This window comes from Balaenoptera musculus, chromosome 5 (genome assembly GCF_009873245.2).
Source record: "Balaenoptera musculus isolate JJ_BM4_2016_0621 chromosome 5, mBalMus1.pri.v3, whole genome shotgun sequence".
Taxonomy (NCBI): Eukaryota; Metazoa; Chordata; class Mammalia; order Artiodactyla; family Balaenopteridae; genus Balaenoptera; species Balaenoptera musculus.
Window position 1 is genome coordinate 28,216,040 of NC_045789.1, and position 25,287 is coordinate 28,241,326.

General features: G+C 34.5%; 1 protein-coding gene across 4 annotated transcripts in view; it reads right to left on the minus strand.

The window, feature by feature from the left end:
- SLC10A7 (solute carrier family 10 member 7) overlaps positions 1 to 25,287 on the minus strand; it is a 253,249-nt gene that overhangs the window by 155,514 nt on the left and 72,448 nt on the right. For 3 of the 4 annotated variants that reach the window (XR_005020096.1, XM_036853914.1, XM_036853916.1), the window contains exon 5: positions 21,298 to 21,336. The exons of the other annotated variant lie outside the window; for it this stretch is intronic. Coding sequence is in view for 2 of the 3 variants with exons in the window: in XM_036853914.1 (XP_036709809.1) it covers positions 21,298 to 21,336 (39 nt within the window). In the remaining variant the exon portion in view is untranslated. The remainder of the gene's footprint in view (positions 1 to 21,297; positions 21,337 to 25,287) is intronic. 4 annotated transcript variants of the gene reach the window in all.

Genomic DNA, 25,287 nt, shown 5'->3' on the forward strand with positions numbered 1-25,287 from the left:
TTTAGATTTAAACTCAAAGGTCTTTCAATGGCCCACATATAATCTGGTCCCTTGTCACATATCTGAATTTATCTCTATTGCCCACCCTATTCTGGCCCTTCTCCTGTCTGGCCCTTTAAACTTTGGGGACATTCTCTTTATATGGACACTATTTCCCCAAATATTCTCATGGCTTTCTCCCTCAGCTGCTTCACGTCTCTGTTGAAACATTCTAAGTGAGACCGTCACCTATCACCTTTTTAAAAAACTGCAACCCCTCTAGCTTCCTCCTTGTCTTTCTCCCTACCTGCTTCATTTTTCTCCATTTTCTCCATATGACATATACACACATATAGATATAACTAAAATATATAGATAACTAAAATATATAATATAAAATGAATATGTAATAATCACATGAAATATATATACACATAGAATATATATGCATGTAATATATACGTTTAGTCACAAATCTATATATTTTAGTTGTTATAGTCCCTCACTAGAATGTAAGCTCCATGGGTTTTTGTCTGTTTTATACATTTCCATAGCCTCAATATAGAGTATGTGCTCAATAAAGTATTAGTTGGATGAATGAACTGGAGAAACTCAAGTATGTCCGCATGGAAGCTGCCTTGTGGGTGAAGAAGGTGGCATGTGATGAAGCTGGAGAGGAAGGCAAGGCATAGATCATGCAGGACCTTGTAAGCCATATAAGGAATTTGGATATTTATTCTAAGAAACACTGAAGGATTTTAAGCAGGAAAATGTCATATCAATTTACATGGTTCAAGGTCATTCTCACTGCTATATAGAGAATAGAATGGAATGGGCCAAAAAAGAGAGGGAGACATCCAGAGCAACTTCCACTTCTGGGGTTAATGCATGTTTTGGTGTCTCTTCATGTGAGGATGTGTACACCCTTAACACATGCTGATGTAAAAAGAAGGTATTGCTCACCTTATCACAATTATATTTGCAAAGCTCCCAATACTATCTCTCAAAATTTAAATGTTTCTTTCCCATATCTTTTCCTTCTGAATAAGCCCTGCAAAGAAAATGTACTTATATAATGACTTTTAGGAAATCCTAATTACTCAGCCCCCAATGCATAATGTAGTCAGTACTTTGAGCTTACACAAAACATATCTCTGAACAAGGTGAATAAAGGTTATGAGGAGCCTAATTTTCTGAGATTCTTTTTGCTATAAATTTGGCTAAGAGCTTTGGTAGTATGGGAAAGAAGATAAGTGAGAGAAACACTGGTGATTTAACCTCCAGTGTTCCCTTAAGGATAAACATTTGTCACCTTGACAGCAAGGTGAAAGGTTTGCGGCGAGTGTGCTTATAACAGGACTCTCCCCACTCTCCCCTCCCTGGGGACCTGTGATTTCCGAACAGGCATGATCTGAACGGATGATGATGATGATGATGAGCCACAGGAAAGGCCAGGGGAGGAAAAGAGGTTGAGACCCACATAACTCAGAGCCTCAAACTGAAATGCTACTCCAGGGACCATCACAGAGATTTACCATTTGCTGCTCTTCTTTCTAAGGTTCCACTTGAAGCTGGAGTAATCAACCCTGTAAATTATCACAGAACATTCAAACAGCATCCAATGTTAACAGCAAGGATCCCGTTGCTAATAATTATGAGCCTGTTATAAAACTGAAGTAGGTCCTAACCATATATACCTCCACTTTCTATACACATCTCTAAATTTCTAATTCGAATATGAAAATCTGCTGCAGGCTCAAATCAGCTGCTAAAATAAGCCTGATTCTCACTCTCAATGAACACACATAACCCAAATTAGCATTAATGTCATGACACCTATGCATCAAAAAGAATAATAAGATCTCTGTTTTGGCCTATGGGCTAAATTGTTTACTATTTTCAAAGTGAAATAGGAAGAGGTATTTTGAAAGCTAAGAACTTTAAAAAAATAAGAATTAAAATTATGAATTTATGAGCATTTTGTGTTCTAATTTCAGGAATCAGTAGCAACTATTTGTCTCCCGTTAATGAATGGAACTTTGGCTATGATAATATTTTACACTTTTCCTTTGAAAAACGTCTTAAGCTGAAATCACTATAAAATCAAAATTGAAGCTATCATCCATCCCATTGAATATTTATTCATTACCTAATCATCACTGACTCTAAGTACTGTCAGATGGGCCAAACTATTTTTAATAAAAAAATAAACTTTAACCCAATGAACTCAAATAAACACAATTAATAGAAAAGTAAGGTTAAAAAATGTATAGGAGTAGAGGGGAGTGGCAATAGAGAGGTGAAGGATGAGATCAGAAGTTTAAAAAAAAAAAAAAAAGAGGGAAGGGAATTAATGGTCAACCCCAAAGAATCTATATTGGTTTAAGATCCATGTATCCTCCATTCATGAAGGAAAAACAGATTCCAATCATGTCCATCCCTGGACACCTGCCTTTGAACGTCCCACCACCACCATGTAACTAATAGGTATCAATTCAAACTTAGTCATCTCACTCAAAATTAGTCTCTTGCTTAAATTCCCTGTTTTTCTTCATGACACCACAGCTTTAATCCTAAGATCCCTGAGTCTCCTGTCTATGTTCCTTTCATTTCCTGGCCTTTCTACCATAAAGATATCCCAAACTCCTTCATGAAAAACTGGACCAGTAAAAGTCTGTAAGTGGGAAAACAGCATCATAGTTATGTTTTAAAAAGAGAGCTCTTACCTATTAAATTCATGTTGAAATGAGAAGACGTGTGGGGTTTGCTTCAAAATAATACCTGAGAGAAGAAAAGTGGATGCGAGTGTAGAGGAAACAAGAGTGGGCTGAGTTAACAATCGCTGAAGCTGAGAGATATGTACACAACATTCATAATATTATCTGGTCTACTTTGTATAAGTTTCAGAGTTTCTAACTAAAAAATGTTGTTGTTTTTTAAGGTCCAGAGGTTATAGAAAATACTGTTTCTAGGGACTAGATAAATACTCTAAATACAGGATTATAGAGAGGGTTTTGGCCATAGGGATGAGGAGGGTCAGGGTTTCTAAAGTGAGCTGGATAATAGTAATAGCCACTACCACTTATAATTCTTGCTAACGTGCCAGACATTCTGCTAAGCATCTCAGAGACTCAGTCTTACTGAATCTTTTTAACAGTGCTAGGAGGTAAGTATCCTTGATTCAAAGCTTCGTAGTAAGACTCCTATGTCAGGACCTTCATAGAGGTCCTAGGTTAATATCACTAGGTTAATATTAGCTGTCTAAATAATTTAATAAATGGCTAAGAAAGTTTTTCCTTTTTCTTTTGTGCTTGTGGTTCTTTCTTTGAAAGAAAATTTAAAGGCTCTAGCCAGGGCGTTCATCACTGTTTGTCTACACTCAGAATGGTGTACGTTCGTCTTTCGCATACAAACTCACCAACAAACACACTGCTGCCAGGCTACTTACCTTAAGATACCACTTTTGGCATGATATACTCCTAGAAGACACCTCAATAATGGCTCACCTGGTATCAAGTTCAAGTTTTGCTTCTCATTCAAGGCTCTTCATTAACCTATCTCACATAATTTCTACCAGTCACCAACAAGAATTGGCTTAGTCCCATAAACACCTCTCTTTTCACTGTGTTTTACCTGCATCTACCCATTCATTTATTTATTCATTATGTATTGATCATCTACTATGTACCAGGCACTATATTTGCCATTACATCTACATATAGAGATAGAGCAATGAGCATAAAAAGCACAGTCCCTGCCTTTGCTGGGCCATATCCACTCTCAGGTTGACCTTCTCTGCTTGTGTTGTTCTCGATTTTAAAGATCTTACATTGAACATCCTCCAGGAATCCTTTCCTGATCACTTTACCCTGTCTTGCTCTCCCTTTCTGAATTGATGGTACCACACATTTAAGCACTTGATTATATTTTTTCTTGTTTTTCTCCCAGCATTTTACTTATGCCTGTTTCATTTCCTCCATTACACTAAGTCTCTTAAACAGAAATTGTGTCTTATACTTTTCTTCATCACCCAACTGAATGTAACTCAACAGAATTCATGGATATGTATACAGCATGTCATTAATCAATAGTTTTTGGTATTGAAAAGAGTTTAGAATACTAAGTCAAACTAAGACCAAGATCTAATTTATCTTTGCAAATAGAGATATAAGAAAATCTCTAGAGAAGGAACAGGTATATAAAAGATATAGTTATATAACTATCTCCCAATCATGTGTGATACTTTATAAGTTCTATGAAACATCAGTCTTTTTCTTTAATTCATGTATTTTATATTTATTTTGTATAACATAGAGACCGTACTATAGCCCAAATTTAATAGGGTTCTACTAAGATGTCAATAATATTGATAAAAGTAAATGAGGTCTTTACTTATTTAACTTTTTTAAAAGAAAAACTATTTTCAAAGCAAGCAAAGATTAATATTCTACATGTAGAGACCATTTTCATTTTCTATATATAGAGACTACTGTCTTTTATATTTACCTAAAAAGAATATTACGACAGTTAAACCATGTGTAAAAGTGTAACTAAAAAGTCTAATAAATGAATTTGCAGGCTTTTCATGTCAATTATACCTTTCTTGCAGAAATTCAGCTTATGACAAATATGGACCAGGCCTCCTTCTATGTATTACTTGTCTCTGTTGGATTATTATTTTGTATTATACCAGATTTTTGTCTACAAGACACTAACATTATAACTCATCAAAAACTTAGCGTACTAGGTAGACTTCTGCATAGAGAATCAGTAACAGTAAGATCCCCTTAGCCTTAGTCTGGAATGAGCATCACTATATTCCCAAATTCTATTTATTCTGCAAGGCTTCTTCTCATACCATCCCTGCTGGGAAATATTCCCAATCGCGCATACTGTAGCTATTCTTTTACATGTACTTTTGTATGTATTTGGTTACTACAGTGTAAGCCCTCTGAGAGCAGGATCTGTGCCCGGAGACATCTTGGTCTCCCAGCAGCTACACTGAATCCATTAACTCTAAAGTACTCAATAACAAGTGACCTTTTCTAATGATAAGAACAATTGTGTATAAGAATATGGATGAATAAATATTTATTTGAGTGTATATACATACTCTCCAATAAGTTCTTTCACAAGTCCGCCAAGCACATAAAAATTCCACATGTAAAAATTATATATATATGAATTATATGTTACCTTAAAAAATATTTTTCCAAACTACATATTTTTTTCTAAAATTCTAAGTTCCTAAAAAGTGAGCTATATTATCCAAATAGTCCCCAAATAGACTTTTCTTTGAAAATGAATTCTTAGGTCTACTTAAGAATTTACTTTGTCTTTATTCCTTTGTTTTCACCTTCCTCCAGTTCTGGAAGAGATATCTATTTCTTCCTACTCCCTACAGACTATAACTTGGACAAACTTAGAGTATAACTCACACAAATGAAAATTTGGTTAATAGTTGCCATGGTTGAGATTTAAATAACTTTTTGATAAATTACTACCACTTATTAAATGTTCTGACTGGCCTGATTATATTATAGGATTTCCTTGAATAGAGACAGTCTTTGCCTAACTAATAGCATAGAATCTATATCAAAATTATAATCCAAAATACCAGATAGAGGTGATAAAAATATCAAAAAAAAAAAAAGAAGAAAACCAACAAAGGTTGGTAATTTTAACAGTGAAGAGCTTAGGCTTGTGACTAGTCAGAAGCTCTAAAAGAATAAATAGGAAAAATAAGAAGAATGTAGTATGACTATCATAAAGCTAAATTTATTCAAGGATGTCTGAAATACATCCTTTCAGGTTTTATTTTTTATTTATTTTTTTTTTGAAATTCACGTTCTTTTATTTATTTATTTATTTATTTATTTATTTATGACTGTGTTGAGTCTTTGTTTCTGTGCGAGGGCTTTCTCTAGTTGCAGCAATTGGGGACCACTCTTCATCGTGGTGCACGGGCCTCTCACCATCTCGGCCTCTCTTGTTGCGGAGCACAGGCTCCAGACGCGCAGGCTTAGTAGTTGTGGCACACGGGCTTAGTTGCTCCGCGGCATGTGGGATCTTCCCAGACCAGGGCTCGAACCCGTGTCCCCTGCATTGGCAGGCAGATTCTCAACCGCTGCGCCACCAGGGAAGCCCCTCAGGTTTTATTTTTAAATATCCATTCTTGCATGGATTGAAAATGATAATAAATGGTAGTTCTTATTTAGCAAAATAAAGAATTAAAGACACCGGGCACTCCCTAAAATTTCTTTTGAAGTTTTACTGATCAAGAAATCCAAATGTTCGAAAATCACTTACCTCGTTAAACTACCATGTAAGAAAGACCAGTCTTATTGAGTGTGATCTTTCAAATGTGCAAGGGTAAAGCTGATTTTAAAAAATTCTAAGAATCCCATGAGAACAGTTGTTAAATGCAGAGGAAGGCACACAAATTAAAAATAAAATCATATTCAGACTTTGAAAATGGATTGACTTTCAGGCCCCTCTAGCTACAACATTGTACTATTTTCCAAAGGATATCTCTTATACATTTATTTTCCTGGCACTGTCAGCATTTCTGAATGAGCTTCATTAATTTATCAAAATAGCAAAGTGTTGGAAAAAGAAAGAAATCTACCATTACAAGTCAAAATTATGAAAATTATAATATAACCATTTAAAAATGTTTTGGCTGTGCACTAGAGTTTTTTCCAATACTCCAAAGTAAACAGTCCTCTCAGTAACTGTAGGAGAATTGCAAATGAAATTCATGAGCACTTGTTAATAAGCAGAGTAGTTAAGTGCTGGATACATAACCAACAACTGTCTTAACAACAACAAAATCCCTGTTGATCGACTTCAAATTCACTAAAGAAGATCGGAATAGTAAGTTGGACTATATCTGAAATACATATACAAAAATGAAGACATATAAACATATCAGACACCAAATTATATTAAAATAGATAATGCAAACTATTTTGTCAATTAAACATCTCTTCGGTGTTGTCCAATAGAACTTTCTGCAACGATGAAAATGTTCAGCATCCTGCACTGTTCATTACAGTAACCAGCAGTCACATGTGGTTACTGAGTCCCTGAAATGTGTGACTGGGGAACTGAATGTTTAATTTTGTTTAATTTTAACTAAATTTTAAATAGCCGCATGTAGCTTGTAGCTACCTTACCAGTCAGTTTAACCATAGATGATACAAAATGGGATTTTATATTTGTATTTCTTCCCTCTTTGAACTTGGAAATAAAGGAAATGCCTTTACAGCAAAGACATGCAAAATCACTTTAAAACATTAGAATGGTTTCAATGTCAGCAAGATTTCATTTTAAGGTATGGTAAGTCTATAAAAAGGGAAACTAGTCAGCAATGAAAGCAGTGAAAGTACCTTAAAGTAATTTTTAAGAACTCCTACCTAAGCACCATCTAGGAAAGAAGATCCCTGATCCAAATGATGGACCTGTCTGTTTCCAAGGGCAACATATTCCTTGTTGTGGAGCCAGACACATTCACTTACAACAGCCTGATAGAATCAAACTTGGGAATTATCTCCCTATCTCTCCTTCCTCTAATTCCAGTCCCACCAAGTAAACTTCCTTTTCTTTTTTTTTTAAGTAAATTTCTTATTAAAATATCTTCTCGTGTGAATTTAGCCATGAGGAGAGAAGGCATCAACCCAAGTGTCTAAGAGCTTCTCATAATTATCTTTCCCACTCTCAATTAATAAATTGGCAATCTGCTTGATATATCATTATCTATGAGTATGATTAATGTGAGTCCATCCCTGTGAGCTGGAGACACAAAATCAGTTTCTGAAACAGGACCATAGTAAATTTACAAAGTATACATCCCTTAGAGCTCTGGCAATGAGGAGCTCAGTATCTTAAAAGTGGATGATTCAAATAGACAAAGAAAAAAACAGTAATGTTACTGGAAATGATTCTGCTTAAGGGTGACATCATGCCAAGAAAAGGCTTAACCCAAGAAAAGAGGTCTCAGATCTTTGAAGCAACAAGAGTGATTTCCAGCAGAGAAAGAAAAACTTCCTTTAAGACTATATGTCACCCAACTTCTTATTAAAGGAGAAAAACTTCCCCTTCTAGTTTGTATTTTTATAACACATATCAAGACATATATGTTAGGTGACTCACTACATATAGTTCCCATATAGAAATGAAAGGCTAGCAACATCTAGGAAATCTAAGACAGTGATGCACAATGCTACTTTAGATTTCCATTAGTTTATGATATTTTTGTCACTAGAAAACCCTTAGTGATTGTGGCATCAGGTTGATAGAATTTGGGGAAAAAAGCCAGACATAATGGAAGATTCGTTTCAAGACTAACGATTGTTGAGATTGCTCCTTAGGGAGATCTTGATGCTACTTTTCAAATGTATCTTGAAGCTTCATACAAAAAAAAAAAAAAAGCACTCTAAGAGGAAGCATTCTTCCTAATGTAGATATTTTCTACTGTTACACATTTAAGCCTTTTTTTAAGACCACTTGTCTGCTATGGTGGGAGTTTTTATTCAATTTTTTTAAGAGTTGGAAATTTAACCTTTTGACTTCAACAGTTGTGTAGCTTGAAACTACATGAGATATGGATCCAAATTCTATAGAGACATTTAATGATACAGAATCAGGATTCAACCATCTTTGACGGAAAATATCTATGAATTAAAGGGCAAAAGGCAGGGAGCCACCACATACATTTCTCTAATATTTTCCATTATTTCTACCCATTTTTTCCTCCTTAGTTTAAAGAAGTAGAAGTAAATGAAGAAAAAAAAAGTAACATGTAAGTCTACTTTCTTTGGTGGGGGGCAGTAAAGAAGAAATAACCTTTCCTATTGCTTTAGTTATTGAAAAAGATTGAAAAGCTGTCCTGCTCCAAATTTGTATACATCAGCAGTTACTGATCAGGAATTCTGAATGGCTTATTAGGCTGCTATAACAAATATAAATGACACAAAGGTATTTTTTAGGTTATCGTAAGAAAATGCAACCAACTCTTCTGTGAAAAAATCATGTCTGATTAACTATACATCTCTTCCTTTAGTATCTTAAAATTCTCTCTTCTTTACTCCATTATATAGAGGTATTTCTCACTCTCCAAAGCTCTGCTAGCTAAAGTCACATCTTCATTATTTTCTATATCTCACTTAACAAATTTTAACCTCTGACAAGATAATAAGACCAACATCAAAGCAATATTCTGAATCATGAACCTACCAAACTCAAGTGCAGACGGCTGTAACATGATGCTTCTAAAGAAGGAACTGCATTAGCTTTCATTTGCTGTCATATCATATTGCAAGTTCAAGCTATCTGCTTCCTCATTATCACCTTGGCTTTTCTTTCTTTCTTTCTTTTTCTTTTTTTGGTCATTTCTATTTCCTAAGTACTTCTAATGCCTCTCAGTCATGGATTTGACCTCGTTTTTATACACCATTGAATTGGTTCTTCTATTTTTCAGACTTACTTTCATTTTTACTTCTTCTCTAGGATACTGTACAATTTCTTTTTCAGCATTGTCTAGAAATTTGGCTCTCATTTGTCAATTTAATTATATATTTCACAAGTTGTGAAAGGTTAAACTTTAATGATATAATCCTTTTCCTGAATACCAACAGTGCAACAATTCTTTAAAATGAACTCACTTATTATAGCCCCTTATTTACAAATCTCCAGCTCTTTATAAATATATATATAGTAATCAAACTTGTAGCAATTTTTCATGGAAAACTTTCTGATATTTAAAATAAATTATTTGAATCATAATAGCATATGGGTTGGTAATCTATTACATAGAGACGATCTGCCCTAATCTACTCACAGGGAGTTATTATAAGAAAATCTTACAAATCACCCAATGTCAAATTTAGATGTAGGAATGAGTTTGCATCCTCATTCCAAATCAATACTGTGAATATAAAACAATACGAATTTCTATGGCTATAGCAGTTTTTTTGTTTTTTTTTTATAGCATATGTTTTATTGAAACTAAAAGTTTATGATTTAAAATCACTTTAACATAAGTAAGAAAAATTTGGTGGATAACCAATTAAAGTAATATTGGGATTTTTGTCAAACTAATTTAACATATAATTAGCATGCATTTTAAGTGCATATTATACATAAGATATTTTACAATCTTAGATACATGAAGAAGAGAGGTTAAAATAACATTCACTGAACCTACTTATTCATTTAACAAATATTTTTTTAGTGCTGACCATGTGCCAGGTACTACATGTGCTGTGGATAGTGCAGTGAACCAAACCACCCAGAAGAAAAATACCCACCTTCATGGAGAATTTATTGGAATAAGGAGAGACAGACAATAAAAATAATAAATATATAATGTTTGAAGGTAAGTATTTTAGAAAAAAATAATAAGAGCAGGATCACAGGAGGAGCCAGAGGTGGGAGACAAGATCAGAATTTTAAGCTAACTATATCAAGCAGTTGCAATCTAGATGGAAAGTCATCCCAAGAGCTAAATAACCATAAAAGAAAAGCTGGAGAACTTGCTTGAAGGGGCAGACAGGCTTTTGAGAGATGGATAGGATATGGAAAGGAGGGGGATAGTATAAGCAAAGAGGTGGGAGCCCCAAGTGTTGGAGGAAAGGGAGGAAAGAGTAAATCAACAGTTAAAATATGAATATAAGAAGGATGCCAGAGAGAGCGGGGATGGGGTTGCACTGAGAAGACTCCAGAATGGCCAACTGGGTGGTGGGCAATAAAGAGCCACTGAAGGCATTGAGGCATAGGAGTAACATATAAAAGTAGTATGTGAAGATAGTTTATCTTACAATAACATATAGGATGGTGAGAAAGAATATAGAACGCAACACTTTGGTTCTTGAGAATAACCAAAAGCACAATAATGTTAATAAACATTATCCTTCTTAAATAAATGGATAAAAAGAATATCATAAGCTTTCAAGTGAAAACGTAGGAACACTTTAGGAAATAACTACTTTTAAGAGAATTGCCTGAATAATGAAAAACTAAACCACAAATACTGACCACTAGACCAAGCACTGTTACAGTAAAACTATAAACACAGTGGACATTTTTAATTTAATTACTCTACTTATTAGAAACATCACAGAAAAAGCTACCCAGGAAAAGTAAACACGTATGTGGTTCTGTCAAAAGAAAAAGAAAATGTATAAACTGCATACTCGGAGTACAACCATCAGTGGACATGTAAAATATGAATCAATGTTCATCTCATGAGCCTGGAGAGCTGTGATGCTTTGACTTTAATTTCCAAGATACCATGTTCTCATCATGAAAAGTTTCTTTCCCCTGACCAGTACAGTTTGTTCAATTATAAAAGTTAAAATCAAATTGACCAGGGTTTTTAAAATCATATTTTATTTTTTAAAAGTCCTCTATTATTTGAAACTCTGCAACTAAGAGAGCTATTCACCTTACTCAACAATCCTCCAAGTAGAAACATTTTACTGTTAGTTTGTGTGAATAGTTGCAAATTAAATTGATAGAGATCAAAATGAGGTTTCTATAATTTTCAATCACTATTCTATGTACATCTCCATTTTATACTTCAAATGAATAATTTTATCTTAGGTAATTATATTAATGTCATGGGTAATATCCTAAGATAGAGAAACCATTTTTAACAGTCATGAATACTGATCTAATTATTTTCAGGGACAAGCATATATGTCACTATGTAGATATGAGAGTATCACTACAAAGATGGACTTACATGAAAAGAAAACAAAAAACAACAGTAGGGCCAGCAACAACAGAAATTGACTTCTTTAACCAATGATACCTTAATCAGGTGAAGTACTTTCAAACTGTTATTTGTATTTGTTAACTCCTGTATGACAGGCTTTACTTTTAAACATATATTATATATGCATTTTGTCTATAAAGCTAAAAGAAAATACATGTGAAATTTTATCTGATACTATGATTAGGGAAAGGCTTTATAAGTATAAAGACTGGAAAAATCCATAAAGGGAAAGATGGATACATTTGACAGACATAAAAACTTTAAACTTCTACAACTATATGCAAAATAATGAATCCCAACTCATATAAGGCATCATGTACAAACATTAATTTAAAATGGATCACAGACTTAAATATAAAAACAAAAACTATAAAACATCTAGAAGAAAACATAAAGAATTTTGTGATTTTGGATTAAACAAGAATTTCTTAGAGGACACAAAAACCAAGAACCATAAAAGAAAAAAAAATGGATTTAATCAAAATTTAAAACTTCTGCTCTTCAAAAGACACCATTAAGAAAATGAGAAGATAAGCCACAGACTGGGAGAAAACACTTGCAAAACACATATCTGATAAATGACTGGTGTTCAAAACATATTTAGAAATTCACAATCCAATTATAAGAAACAACCCCATTAAAAAATAGACAAGAGATTTGAACAGACACCCCCAAGAAGATACACATGTGGCAAATAAGCACAAAAAAAGATGTCCAACATCATTCGCCATTAGGGAACTAGAAGTTAAAGCTATGATGATGTATCGCTAAACACCTACTAGAATGGCTCAAATAAAAAATATTGCTAATACCAAGGGCTGGCCAGGATATGGAGCAACTAGATTCCTCAAACATTCCTGACAGAAATGGTAAAAGGTACAACCACTTTGGAAGACAATTTGGTGATTTCATATGATATTAAACATATGCAGGTGTCCCTCAGTATCTGCAGGGAATTGGTTCTAGGAACCCCACAGATGCTAAACTCCACGGACACTCAAGTCCCTTATATAAAATAATGTAGTATTTGCATATAACCTATGCACATCCTCCCATATACTTTAAATCATCTCTAGATTACATATAATACCTGATACAAGGTAAATGCTATGTAAATAGTTGCAGCAAGTTCAAGTTTTCCTTTTTGGAACTTCCTGGAATCTTTTTTTTATTTTCTGAATATTTTTGATCTCAGCTGGTTGAATTCTTGGATGTGGAACCTGAGGATACAGAGGGCTGACTATACTACAATTAAAATAGCTTTAAAAAAGTTAATTTTTAACACAATGTTCCCACAGAATAAGTTATATATCATAAGGTAATTTTCTAAGTCAGTTTTTGATACACGTACAAACTGAATGTAGTATCTGATAAGCTGCTTTTTAAAAACATCTATATTGGCAGACACATACACTTAAAATTCAGTTTTCTTTGGAGTTGCAATAAAAATGAAAGAGTTTTATTTTAATAATTGGAGATGCTAATCTTCTGCTTTACTTGAAGTTATATAGTCAGAATAAGTGGTCCTCAAACTCCGTGAGAGCAAATCATCATTTAGAGGTAATTAAGAATCAGGTTGCCTGGGTAATCACACTGTGAAAAATGACATTTAAAATCCAGGAAGTTTATACGCCTTGAAGCTAAGACCTCATATATATATATATATATATATATATATGTAAAATTTAGTTAGTTAGCTCTAAAACCTAGCCAAAGCCTAGCACATAGTAGGCTACTTCCTAGCAGGAAGTCCACAAATGTTTCATTAATAAAATTGATATAAGGGCAAACAATGACACACAATGAATTGAGCTAAAAAAAGAAAGTTTGATTTCTTAATTTCAAACTACAATCTGCCATTTCCAATAACACAGACCATTGTTTTTTAGAAGTGCTAAGTTTACTTGAAAACCTGAATCCATAATGGAGTTTAGATGTCTAACTTTGCTTCATCTAAAGACCAGTAATTAAAGGGAAGGTTCTTTCTGGTTGGTAGAATCCACAAGTTTAAACAGTTTATGCATGCTCAGATGCCCTTCTGCTTCTTTTCCCATGCCCAGATTTATTTTGGAATGGCAGTTCGGTCTGAATCAATGAGGTATATTGAGAATGGAAAATGATTACCTCCTCCCTTCCCCCCACCATGGGACATGATATTCTCACCTTAAGAATCACTAATGCAGATGAAGACATGAAACTTAATTGTTTGGCTCACCACACTATTATCCCCAGATCCCCCAAATATTAGCTTAATAACTGGGTTAATCATGGTAAATTTTTAGTTTGGAGAAATAGAAACAGAGAAATGAGAACTATTTAACACATTATCATCATTTAGCAGTTAGTGGGTATCTCCTACTAAAGGCCATAGACTAAGCAATTCTATAGTTAGGTTGGATTCAAATTAAGGAAATAGTCTTGCTTTTAACCGACTACTAGGATTGTGTTTCTTAGGAGGTCTTTTACAAATATCCTGCGCCCCGCCCCCCAAATTTATATTTATTTATTTTTACCTAAATCGGTATAGGAGCAAGTACTTTTCCAGTTTGGGAATGATGACATTTTAAAAATTAATAAAAATAAAAATGAAAGTACATGGCATATGTTAAAGAATAATAAAATAACTTCAGTCAATTGGCTAGTTCTACACCAGTAGATTTTCTTTAAATAGTAATGAAATCATTGCTTTTAAAAAAATCCATCATTATTAAAATAAAAAAAAAAAAGTTGCCTCAGCCTCCACCAAAATTAGATTTGTAAGTTGCTGGTCATTCCTATAATTAAATCTATGTCACAAATTTGCAAGAAAAATGGTCACTGTGACTAATGCATTTACTTGCTACACAAGTCCTGTCAGACGGCATAGAGCATTATGCTGCTATAATGGAGTAGGTAAGGATTCTATACATTTTTATGAAGTAACGAAGACCATTTTTTTATTTACAGTGACTGTACTTCAGATAAGAATTTGTCTGAGAAATGAATTCAAATGCAACTATCACGGGGTTTTCCTTACTCAAGCAATATTGCATACTTTTACGTCTACAAACATGTTTGGCACACTTGCATCCTGCTTTTCTGGACAAGCGTTAGGTAGAAAATACTCTAATGAAAGAAACACGAACATATTCATGTTGCCAGAGTCCCTGATTCTGGGGGTTTCCTCATTTGACTTCCCCAAATGGTTTTAATTCACCTCTTTGCTGAAATGATTTGAGAAATGACCCTAGAGAACAGTGCTTCCCAGAGTCTAAGAACAGTGAAGCCCAAAGTGGAAGTCAAAGCAAACGACACAGAGACAGAGAATTAGTAATAAAACTTACTCTCTTTACAAAAAATCTTTTTCAATCCTTCAGATTGAAGGAAGAGACAGTTCTTGGTTAGGTACTGATGCTAATTCCACTTCTTATCAAAAGGAGGGTAGTCATGGACTCAGAGCCTTGTGTAGGCAGCAGAGTACAAATTAATAATAGCTTTTTCCTATTTGATTTAACTTCAGTTACCTTCTCTTCATGACAAGATTGGTTTTTTATTTGATGTGCTGATGTAGAGTTTCACTTTAAATAAATTAAATTTAAAAAGTAAGTTTTATTTAACTTAATAATACACATAAATGTTGACATGGCGAAAGTCATAAAGGTGCCTGAAATTTGGAAGACACAGCCTTCAAGGCAATTCCTGTCCTCTTAATTCTTTACGTTACTTATTTTTTTCACATATTTATGTATTGTGCATTTGCTTCAGTATCTGGAAAGGTGCCTTGAATCTAATTGACGCAGTATATGTGTGTTAATTTTATATGCTACTTTCCTATTTTGTGCCATACTGCTAATTGACCCAATAGTATTTTTTAAAGAGAAAGTAGTCTGTTCTCAGCAATCCACCTTTCATGGTGTCCATTTGCCCAAAGAGATGAACAAATGAAAGGCATAGAATGATGATGGATTCTGTTTTATAAAGGTAGAAACTAGCTTCCTTTTGTCCAAACATAGTTCATAAGTTACTTTAAAGCCCAGGATGGGTTATTTAAAATCCTGGTTTTATTGAGTCCTTAGCAATAAAAGGATAAATGTAAGAAATAAATCCTGTAAGGTAGTACTGAATATTGCTCAAAATTCAGTTGTTTGTTTGTTCTGGTGTTTAAGCTTAATGAAATAAAAACCTGTGTTTTAAACAAGTCATGAACTTTTGAGGGGAAACAAAGATCTCAACTGAATAATACAGGTTGGTTAAGATTTTAAACAAATTAAGGAAAAAATTGGCATAGTTTTCAGTATTGCACAAAATGAGTATTCCGTAAACATAAACTGAATTAAAAACTGACATCCTAGATTAAGATGAAAGGAAACCCAAATTAACAATTAGGCCTTGTATGGTACCACCCTTAACCTTCTTCATTAATATTTGAGATTTTTGATCTTATTTTTAAAAAGCAGGGTTGCACAGCAATCAAACAAGTTACAAAGTTAATGTGCTTCCTCTCTAACCGTTCTGAGTATGGCCGAGCACATTTTTGTATTTACAAGAAAGGAAGAATAAAGAAAGTGATAAACATATATCCCAAGTTATTACAACATGGCATTTGTGTTTGAGACTTCTTTTCTTTCAGCAACTATTTTCTTTCAGCATCAGTTAACTATTAAATCTTTCTACAAAGATGGGTAGTAATGGAGCATCAGCCAAAGCAAAGAAGGAAGACAGAACAGTTAGGTAAGGCAAGAAAAATATGTGCTGGCTAGTTCTTCAGCTCAAGGTAAGGAGTTTCTTTTAACCCTTGGTCTGGCATAAAAAAAAATAAAATTATTCATCTTAGAATAGCTTCTGCTGGTTCTGGCAATGACAATTTTAAAGGAGAATTATGTAGAAGAAACCCATTTCTTGATACTTTAAATGACGAGATTTAGAAAGTAAACAGTGACTCTTAAAGATCTTCTTTAGACTAGGTGTTATCAATTCACAAAAATGATTTAACTTTGCTTAGAATTCTTTGCTGCTGTTTCAGAACTCCTTACATTTATGTTGCCATGAATTGCTATAATGCTGTATAACATAGTTATTCAAAACTCAATTTGACATATCGACTTTGTTACTCACTAGGGTTTCCCTTTAAGATTAGGAGCTACCAAAAATAATAAAATAGGCTAAGGAATCTAAAAAGAAAAAATTCTACTTCTTCCTTTTAAACTTTAACTTATAATTCTTGAGGACATGGAAACACTGAATTTAGCCTCCAAACCAAAAATGCTCAGGGTCTAACAAATAATGTGATCAATTTTTTTTCAACATAGTTGAATCTTTTTAAGTTAAAGAAATGATTTTTCAATTGGAATTTTTCAAAAAGTTGCCAATATCTAAATGTATTTTTTAAAAATATTTCTTTTGATGAGGAAGCAACATATGAAATGGTTGAACTTGAAATACATGGTTTTACATAGAAAAAATAGATATACATATAAATTTTCATAACATTTTCGTTATTCAGGGTGGTTGACTATCCAATTTTATTAAAATCTCATCAAGAGGGAAATCTCAAAACACTTATTATGCTCCACAATTATTATAAACCAAACAATTTAAATGAGAGGAGGAGATAATAACATTAACTTCTTAACTTAAAGCAATCCTCTGTGGCATAATTTTAAAATATTTTCTTGGCCTGAAATTTATGTAAATTGAATTCATCTATCATTAGTTATTATCAGCCTAGCTACATTAAAAAATAGTTTTCTGTGACAATTAGTTCTTAAAAACACTGTTTTAATTAGACCTGGGACATTATTAAACTAGCTATAAATATGTACAGTAGTTTATTTGGTATACCCAGATGTCTGAAAATCAACAAGAATGCTCAAATAGCTCTTTCTTCAAAAATTCTTGGGCTTCCCTGGTGGCGCAGTGGTTGAGAATCTGCCTGCCAATGCAGAGGATAGGGGTTCGAGCCCTGGTCTGGGAAGATCCCACATGCCGCGGAGCAACTGGGCCCGTGAGCCACAATTACTGAGCCTGCGCGTCTGGAGCCTGTGCTCCGCAACAAGAGAGGCCACGATAATGAGAGGCCCGCGCACTGCGATGAAGAATGGCCCCCACTTGCCGCAACTAGAGAAAGCCCTCGCACAGAAACGAAGACCCAACACAGCCATAAAAATAAATAAATAAATAAACCCAAAGTTTAAAAAAAAAAAATTTTTTTTCTCGTAAAAGGCTTTCATTCAAAGTTTTAATGTAATCCAAAATAAATAGCCTTTTCACACTCTATGCTGTAAATACAAAAGAAATGGTCACTCATAACCAGAGAATAATCATTGAATCAGTGTATCTTAGAATTACAGGGCTTAGTCACAGATAACCAATTTCTTCATTTTTTAATGTCCATGGTCATGCACAAAAAATTCATGGTAGAACTTGCACAAAACCTAGACCAGTTATTTCTACTACATCATTCAAGCATTTTTTATAGATTATCCCATTTAATCCTTACCTCAACTGTATAGTTTAGGTACTATCATTACCCCATTTTATATATATGGAAGGTTTTGTGGTTAGAATAGTATTCAGTCAAGTAAGGATTTAAACCCAGTCTGACTCTAGACACCATCCTACTACCAATAATCCTAAATTTTAAGGATAGGTGAATATTTTTCATTTATAAAGAAAATTCCAAAAAAAAAAAAAACTCTTAACAAGTACCACCCTTCAGGAATAACAAAATAAAACATGAAGGTTATAGTTTGGAATTTTCCTCCTCTAAAATAAGTCCTTTTTCCCAAGCCCAACTCAAGCACCAACTTCTCCCTGAAGCCTTCTCATATCATTCAACTAAGTTTAATCTCTTTCTTCAAACTCTTGACAAATGCTATACACTGCTCTTTTGCACAAAGCACTAGCTGCCTCTTATACATTCTCTTCTTCCTTAGTTACAGAAATTCAGTTTGTAGCTCTTACCAAATTGCCACATCATGTCCCAGCCTCTCCAGTAGCTGGGTAGGATCATATGACTAAGTTCTGCAATAAGATATTACTGCAACTATGGTGTTGGAGTTCCAGGAATGCTGTTTAAAGAAAGCAGACTTAGTTTTTAGGGAAGCTCTTTTGTGTTTTCCCAAGGTAAAGACCTTGCTATCCAGGTTTCTTTTTGGCTGGAGCTCCAGCAGCTATCTTGGACCATAAGGTAACATTGATGAAGGCAGCTGTGTGCTGTGGATGGTGCAGGAGAAAGATGGGTGTCTCTGTACACAATGAGACCAGGAAGCTCCCATGACAGCCTCCTTCCAGATTTTACATAATAGAGAAATAAACATTTACCTTTGTCCAAGCCACTATTTTTTTTTTTTTTTCTGGTAAATAAGCTGAGCCTAAGTCTAACTGATTTAGGTCAGACTTGCGCATAGTTCATAATCCAAGGTTTGTTGTAACTATGGTGGAGAAGGAAGAAAAAGAAATAGAATTATTTCCCTTATAACACTGGAGCAAAACATCTCCAATCATAATTTTTATTCTCAACCCCTTCTGGTAATTTTCAGCTTTCAGAAAGAAAAAGGAGGGAAAGGAAGGAGAAGGGGAAAAAATGGAAGACACTTCTGTCTCTCTGCCACTGTTTATGCCTTTTTCCTCTCCTCTCTTCTCGACTACTTCAAGGCCCAACAGCGAAATTGTTTCTGTCCGACCTTTCAACCCAGAGTTCATATCTGACAATCATACATCACCTAGTAACATCTTTTGTTTGATTTGTTAGCTTTTACATTGTATTTCTTTTTCTATGTGTTACAGCAGAGTGGGACCATGTTGTATTTTTTTGCACCTCTACAGCTATTAGAAAACCACCTCTGTGTGCAGGAAATCAATAAATACTTTCGATTGACTCATTAATGTAAGAAAAAAAGGTGAAGAGAGGAAAAAGACTAAGGAGTGAGAATGCATAACGTTTTAAAAGTGAAAGAGCATAACAAAAATCCGAAAGAATCCCTAGAACAAGTTTTACTTCACTGGATCTTACCAAAGAATTGTGCCTGGTAGAACAAATAACATGATACATTTATTGTTCATACAGTCAGTCAGTGCAAAGCTCAAACTGTACTTAGTGAGCTTGTCCTCCAACTAAAGAACTGTATTTTGCTTTAGTTACTCAGACAATTGCCTCAAAGTTATTTTCTCAATTACACCAGACATTTTAAAGAGTAGGAGATCCAGCTTAGGAAACCATGTTTCGATAGTGGATGTATACAAATCCAAACCTTGTAAAAAAACCGGCTTCCAGCAAGAACATATCTTACAGATATTATTTTGTCAATTGTGACAACATATAGAAAATAATACTTGGATATGTGAAATAATGACAAGAAAATATCACTGAGTCTAAAATAAGTAGCTCAAGAGATCATTTGCATTAAATGGACTCTATTACCTCTCTTCTAAAACCCAATAATAATAATACAACATCGGGAATAATATTACTACTTCTTTAAAAATAAGATAGAATCTAAGCATGTATTTTGCAGAAGCTACATCATTAAAACTCTGTAACATTGGGACATTAAAAGCTATATAGGACTGTACAGAATTAACACTATGTAACAATATGTTTTAAAGCTTCAACTACATTTAAATACATACAATAATAAGTGACATAAAGAGCATTTTAAACAGAAGTAATTGATATTTTGCCTAGACTCATGAACCAGCTTATATACCTTGCTGATTTCATTCTCAATTTTTTGTAAATCACTGTAACCACATATCTGTTAATGAGTTATATATCTAAAAATACAATATTCTAATTTGTTTTCATCAATTTAGCAAAGTTTTAGGGAGGGTATAAATAACATATTCAGTTGACAGAAAACTCAGTTTCCTTCTCATTCTTTCATAACACAAACCAAGTCTTTGTTTATATCATCTGTTTAAAAGATAATGATTAAAAAATGCTAAAATAGTATTGTCCTTATAATTATATTGGTTCTACTTATGAAAGATGAACTATTTTTAATCTTTTTATATACAATTGATAGTTCACATGTCAAAAAATATTGTATTTTCTTGAAAATTACTCATTAGTTATTTCCTCATTTCAAATTTTTTTTCACATAGATTTCTCAGAAGTATCTAAGACAGTAGCTTCTTTAACAGTGAAATGTACAAAATAAATGACATGTCAACAAGTAAATTAGCATTCCCTTTCTGACCAGCTGGGTCATGTTTCCTTTTCAAAATCCTCAGTCCCATGACACAAAATAATAATAATCTAAAAGACCTCATTAAATGATCAATATATTGACATACCTCTATAAGGAGACACATAGTGTTTTAATTGATTCCTTGAATCCATTAAATGGAATATTAAACCCAAACCTCCAAATTATATTATGAGAGAACATTTCCTTTATTTATTAATTTTCTTTAGGGTATGGATAATGGCATATGACAGGATTCAAGAACTTTTATATTTAACCAAATAGTAAAAAAAAAGTCCAATTTTCACTAAATATTTCATATAAACATCACAACAAAAGTTATAAAAGACAAATTAAACCATGTTTACTTACCAAAAAACTTCCGAAGGCTGAATTAAATATTGCAGCTGCCTATAGAGAAAATAAATGGGGGGAAAAAACTCACTGAAAGTAAATAGGAAAAGGAAAAGCAAAGACTATCATTCTCCCATCCCCCACTATTCAAAACCTTAAAACACTGACTCCGTAAAGCAAAGTTAGTCACTGCTTACAAAAATTGCCAGTAGCCTGTAGTTTACTAAGATAGATGAGCTACAGCTTAGGAATTCATAAATAATGGGTCTCAAAAGCAAGCAGAAAAGGCTTGCCATAAGATGCTTTGAACCTATATGACAGTACTGAAGAATCATCCCCAATAACAAATTGAAACATTGTTGTTATTGATTTTGCTACTAGACTTAAAACAATCAGAGGTTGATTTATTCACCAAAAAAAAAAAAAGAAGAAAAAGAAAAGAAAGGAAGAAAATTCATATTATTTGGAAAAGGAATACCAGAATTGTAAAGCAAACATGAACTACTCTCCATCAGGGAGCATAAGACCTATGAGCTACACCCACAAAGTGAGATCTGTAGTTCCCATACAACACACATTAGAAATATGAACAATGCTGTTAAGACCATGGAAGTTATTGCTACATGATTAATTCTAAAGTAGAAACAGGCAAGAGAAACTTCTGTTTGGTGTTCAAAATTCAAAGAAGAAATACTTGACTTTGAGCTTACCTAAATATCCCAGGAATACATAGTAGATATAATATAGTCCTTAACTTTAATTCAATCACTATAGTCCATGAAGCTACACCTGAATTCTGAAAGCTTCTCACATGACCTCCAAAAGATAAAAACTCGTATAATATCCAATTTGATGAAAAAAAAGAGAGAAAGAAAAATAATAAAAAGCGGAAGGAGGGGCAGAGAAAACCTACTGACATCTCCTGTGGATCCAGAGCAGAATTAAATTAATCATCATGGACATTAGCAGCCACATTGTAGTAAGAAGAGAATGTCAGTTTAGCAAGTTTGAATAAAGTCCAAAGCCAGGCTAAGAGCTGTAGCTGAAAATGCCTTCTGCCCCAGAAGAGAATGCAATGAGAATGCATGGGTAATGAGATCCTTGGCTCCAGAGAGCTTAGCTCTCCTATTCAAGTTCATAATTAATTCAAAGCTTTGATAATTTCATTAGATTTCTCCTTTGCTGGCCTTATCAATAAAAGATGGCACTGGACCACAGCTCCGCTGTGGCATAAACATAGGCACGGGCACAGACCAGGGAAACCTTTGCTTCCTGACAGGGACAATGGCATATGGTATTTCATGTTGTACAGGGAGCAGTGAAGAAAAAAAAAAATATTCGGCTAAATAAAACATCACAGATGACAAATGTAAACTGTAGCAACATATTTAACACATCTTCCTAGAATCCGATTATGGATGATTCAGGAAAAAGTTTTACGTGCAGAGAAAAATAAGTAAAACTGTATAAATAAATGAGTTGTGGGGAGATCAATAGGCAACACTGCCTTCCTTTTGATAAAAATGTACCTTCCCCACAAACAACGTTTATTTCTAGACCCTATTCTGTGCTTAGAACGAATTTCTCTCTTTTTAGTAAAGAAATGAGGTATTCCTGTTTGAGCTCCTCTCTTCCAAATTTGTTTCTTTCCAGTGCCTTTCACCAGCCTTATACTAGATCACTAATAGTTTTGCCTAGCATTTAAGAAAACAAACAAACAAACACAGAACATTAGAAACAAAAAGACTCAGACGTCAAAGTAAAATAAGTATTAACTACTACTGATTAGATCAAATCGCTATACTCCCACCCCATCCTGTTCTCTTTTAACCCAAACCCAAGCAATATATTTTATGTGGATTGGCTATGTTCCTGCATTTTATAAAATGATGGAGATGACAGTGATGAGATATCTTAGGTATCCAAAGATGCTGCAGGCCAACTTCTTAGCTATTTTCCTGACAGTGGTGATGGATTTGAAATCACTCACCATGCAGTGGGCTCTGGCAACCATCGGTGACTTGGCTGATTAAGGTTCTGGGTTCTCTGAAGAACCATGTGAAATCAGACACCGAACCAAGGATCCTGGGCTCAACAGCAACAGATAATTAAGCTTAACAGTTGGCTCAATTTTGCCGTTGCAGCATAGGAAGCCATTACGTTTTCCAGAGTTCCAAAAAATGATGACAAGTATTTAGAGAGCTTTTAATTGATATATAAAGACAGGCGTATCTTTTGACTTAAGGGGGAATTCCCAGCTCCTCAGCAAGAACTACAAGGCCGTCCATGAACAGGTCTCTGTCCATCTCATTTATTGCCTCAAAATGTATATTCTGACAGCACTAAACTACTTGTGATTCCCCACACTCATCATGCTGTTTCTTACCTCTTTGTGCCTTGGCCTGGAATGCCCTTCTGCCTGCCAGGGAACTCCCGTTTATCTTAGTGACTCAGCTTAAGCTCGTCCTTCCAAGAAGCTTTCAGTCACCTCATCAACACTCACACATCCATACTTCTGGGTGGCCTGAGTGTCCCCATACCTGCTGTCACAACATCCTGGGCATACTTCTGCCCTGGCACTTGTCACACTATTGAATGACCTATCTACACGCCTCCCTGCCCCACGAGAGACTCAAGTCTTCTAAGGAAGGAATCTGATGAAGCTCATCCTGAACACCTCCGTGTTTGCTAATTGGATTTCTAAAATAAGTAGGATTCCCAGAAATGTCCAAAGTCTACTTCTCCAACTACATTATTCTATATGTTTGGCAGAATCCAAGGATTGGCAGACAAAGAAGACTGGATCTGCCACCTGGCACCACAGCCAAGCAGTGAAAATGACATTTAGACTTTGGTCTCTCACCCAGTATAAGTATCTCTCTCACAGCATCGTATTTTACTTCTCATAACCTCCCTATTCTTATATAGTTATATACATATGCTTAATGTAATATAAAAAAATGTTTTAAAATTTGCCACCGCTATATAGCAAGAGTTAGTTAAATAAAATCTAGAATTACCAAGGAATAACTCTGTAGCCATTAAAAAGCTGATCTGCATATACTGATATTAAAGCAGGCGAAGATATTTTAAGTAAAAAAAGCAAGTTTCAAAACAGTGTGTGTAATTCCTTCAGTATGTGTTTCTCCACACCACCATGAAATTCACCCACCACCAGCTGGGTTTTCTACAATTCAACTCATTTTCTGACATTATCTACCCTCAAATAGCATCAGATTCCTCAGGTTAAGGGTTCAGAACCACAAGGTTGTCCCCACTTCAGATGTCAATCAAAAGTCAAGGCTGTCACCTGTGCTTCTGACCAACTGACTATAAATCGGAGGTTCCACAACCCAGTCCCCTCCAGTTTGATTAATTTGCTAGAGCAGCTCACAGAACTCAGCTTACTCACTAGATTACTGCTTTATCATAAAAGGCTATAACTCAGGAACAGCCAGATGGAAGAGATGCAGAGGGCAAGGTATGGGGTAAGGCTGTGGAGTTGCCATGCCCTCTGATCGCATGCCTCTCTCATCACCTCCAGGGCTCACCAACCCAGAAGCTCTCCAAACCCATCCTTTGGGTTTCTATAGAGGCTCCATTACATAGCATGATTGATTTCAACATTGGCCATTGGTGACTGAACTCAGTCTCTAGCCCCTCTCCCCTCCCCAGAGGTCCAAACTTCTAATCTCTGGTTGGTTCCCCTGGCAACCAGCCCCATACTCAGGTTAGCTAGGGGCTTTCCAAAAGTCATCTATTTAGCATAACAAAAGACACCTTTTCCAGCTCTCTTCACTTAGGAAATCTAATCATTTTAGGAGCTCTGTGCCAGGAATTGAGACAAAGACCAAATATATATTTCTTATTATAATCATAATATCACATTCCTATTGTGTAAATGTGTACACACACACACATATACATAGACAAGTATAAAAAACCACTTTTCTTCTGAAAGGGATCACAGAAAAAACCTCTTAACTCTCATTAAATTTGTTTGAAAGA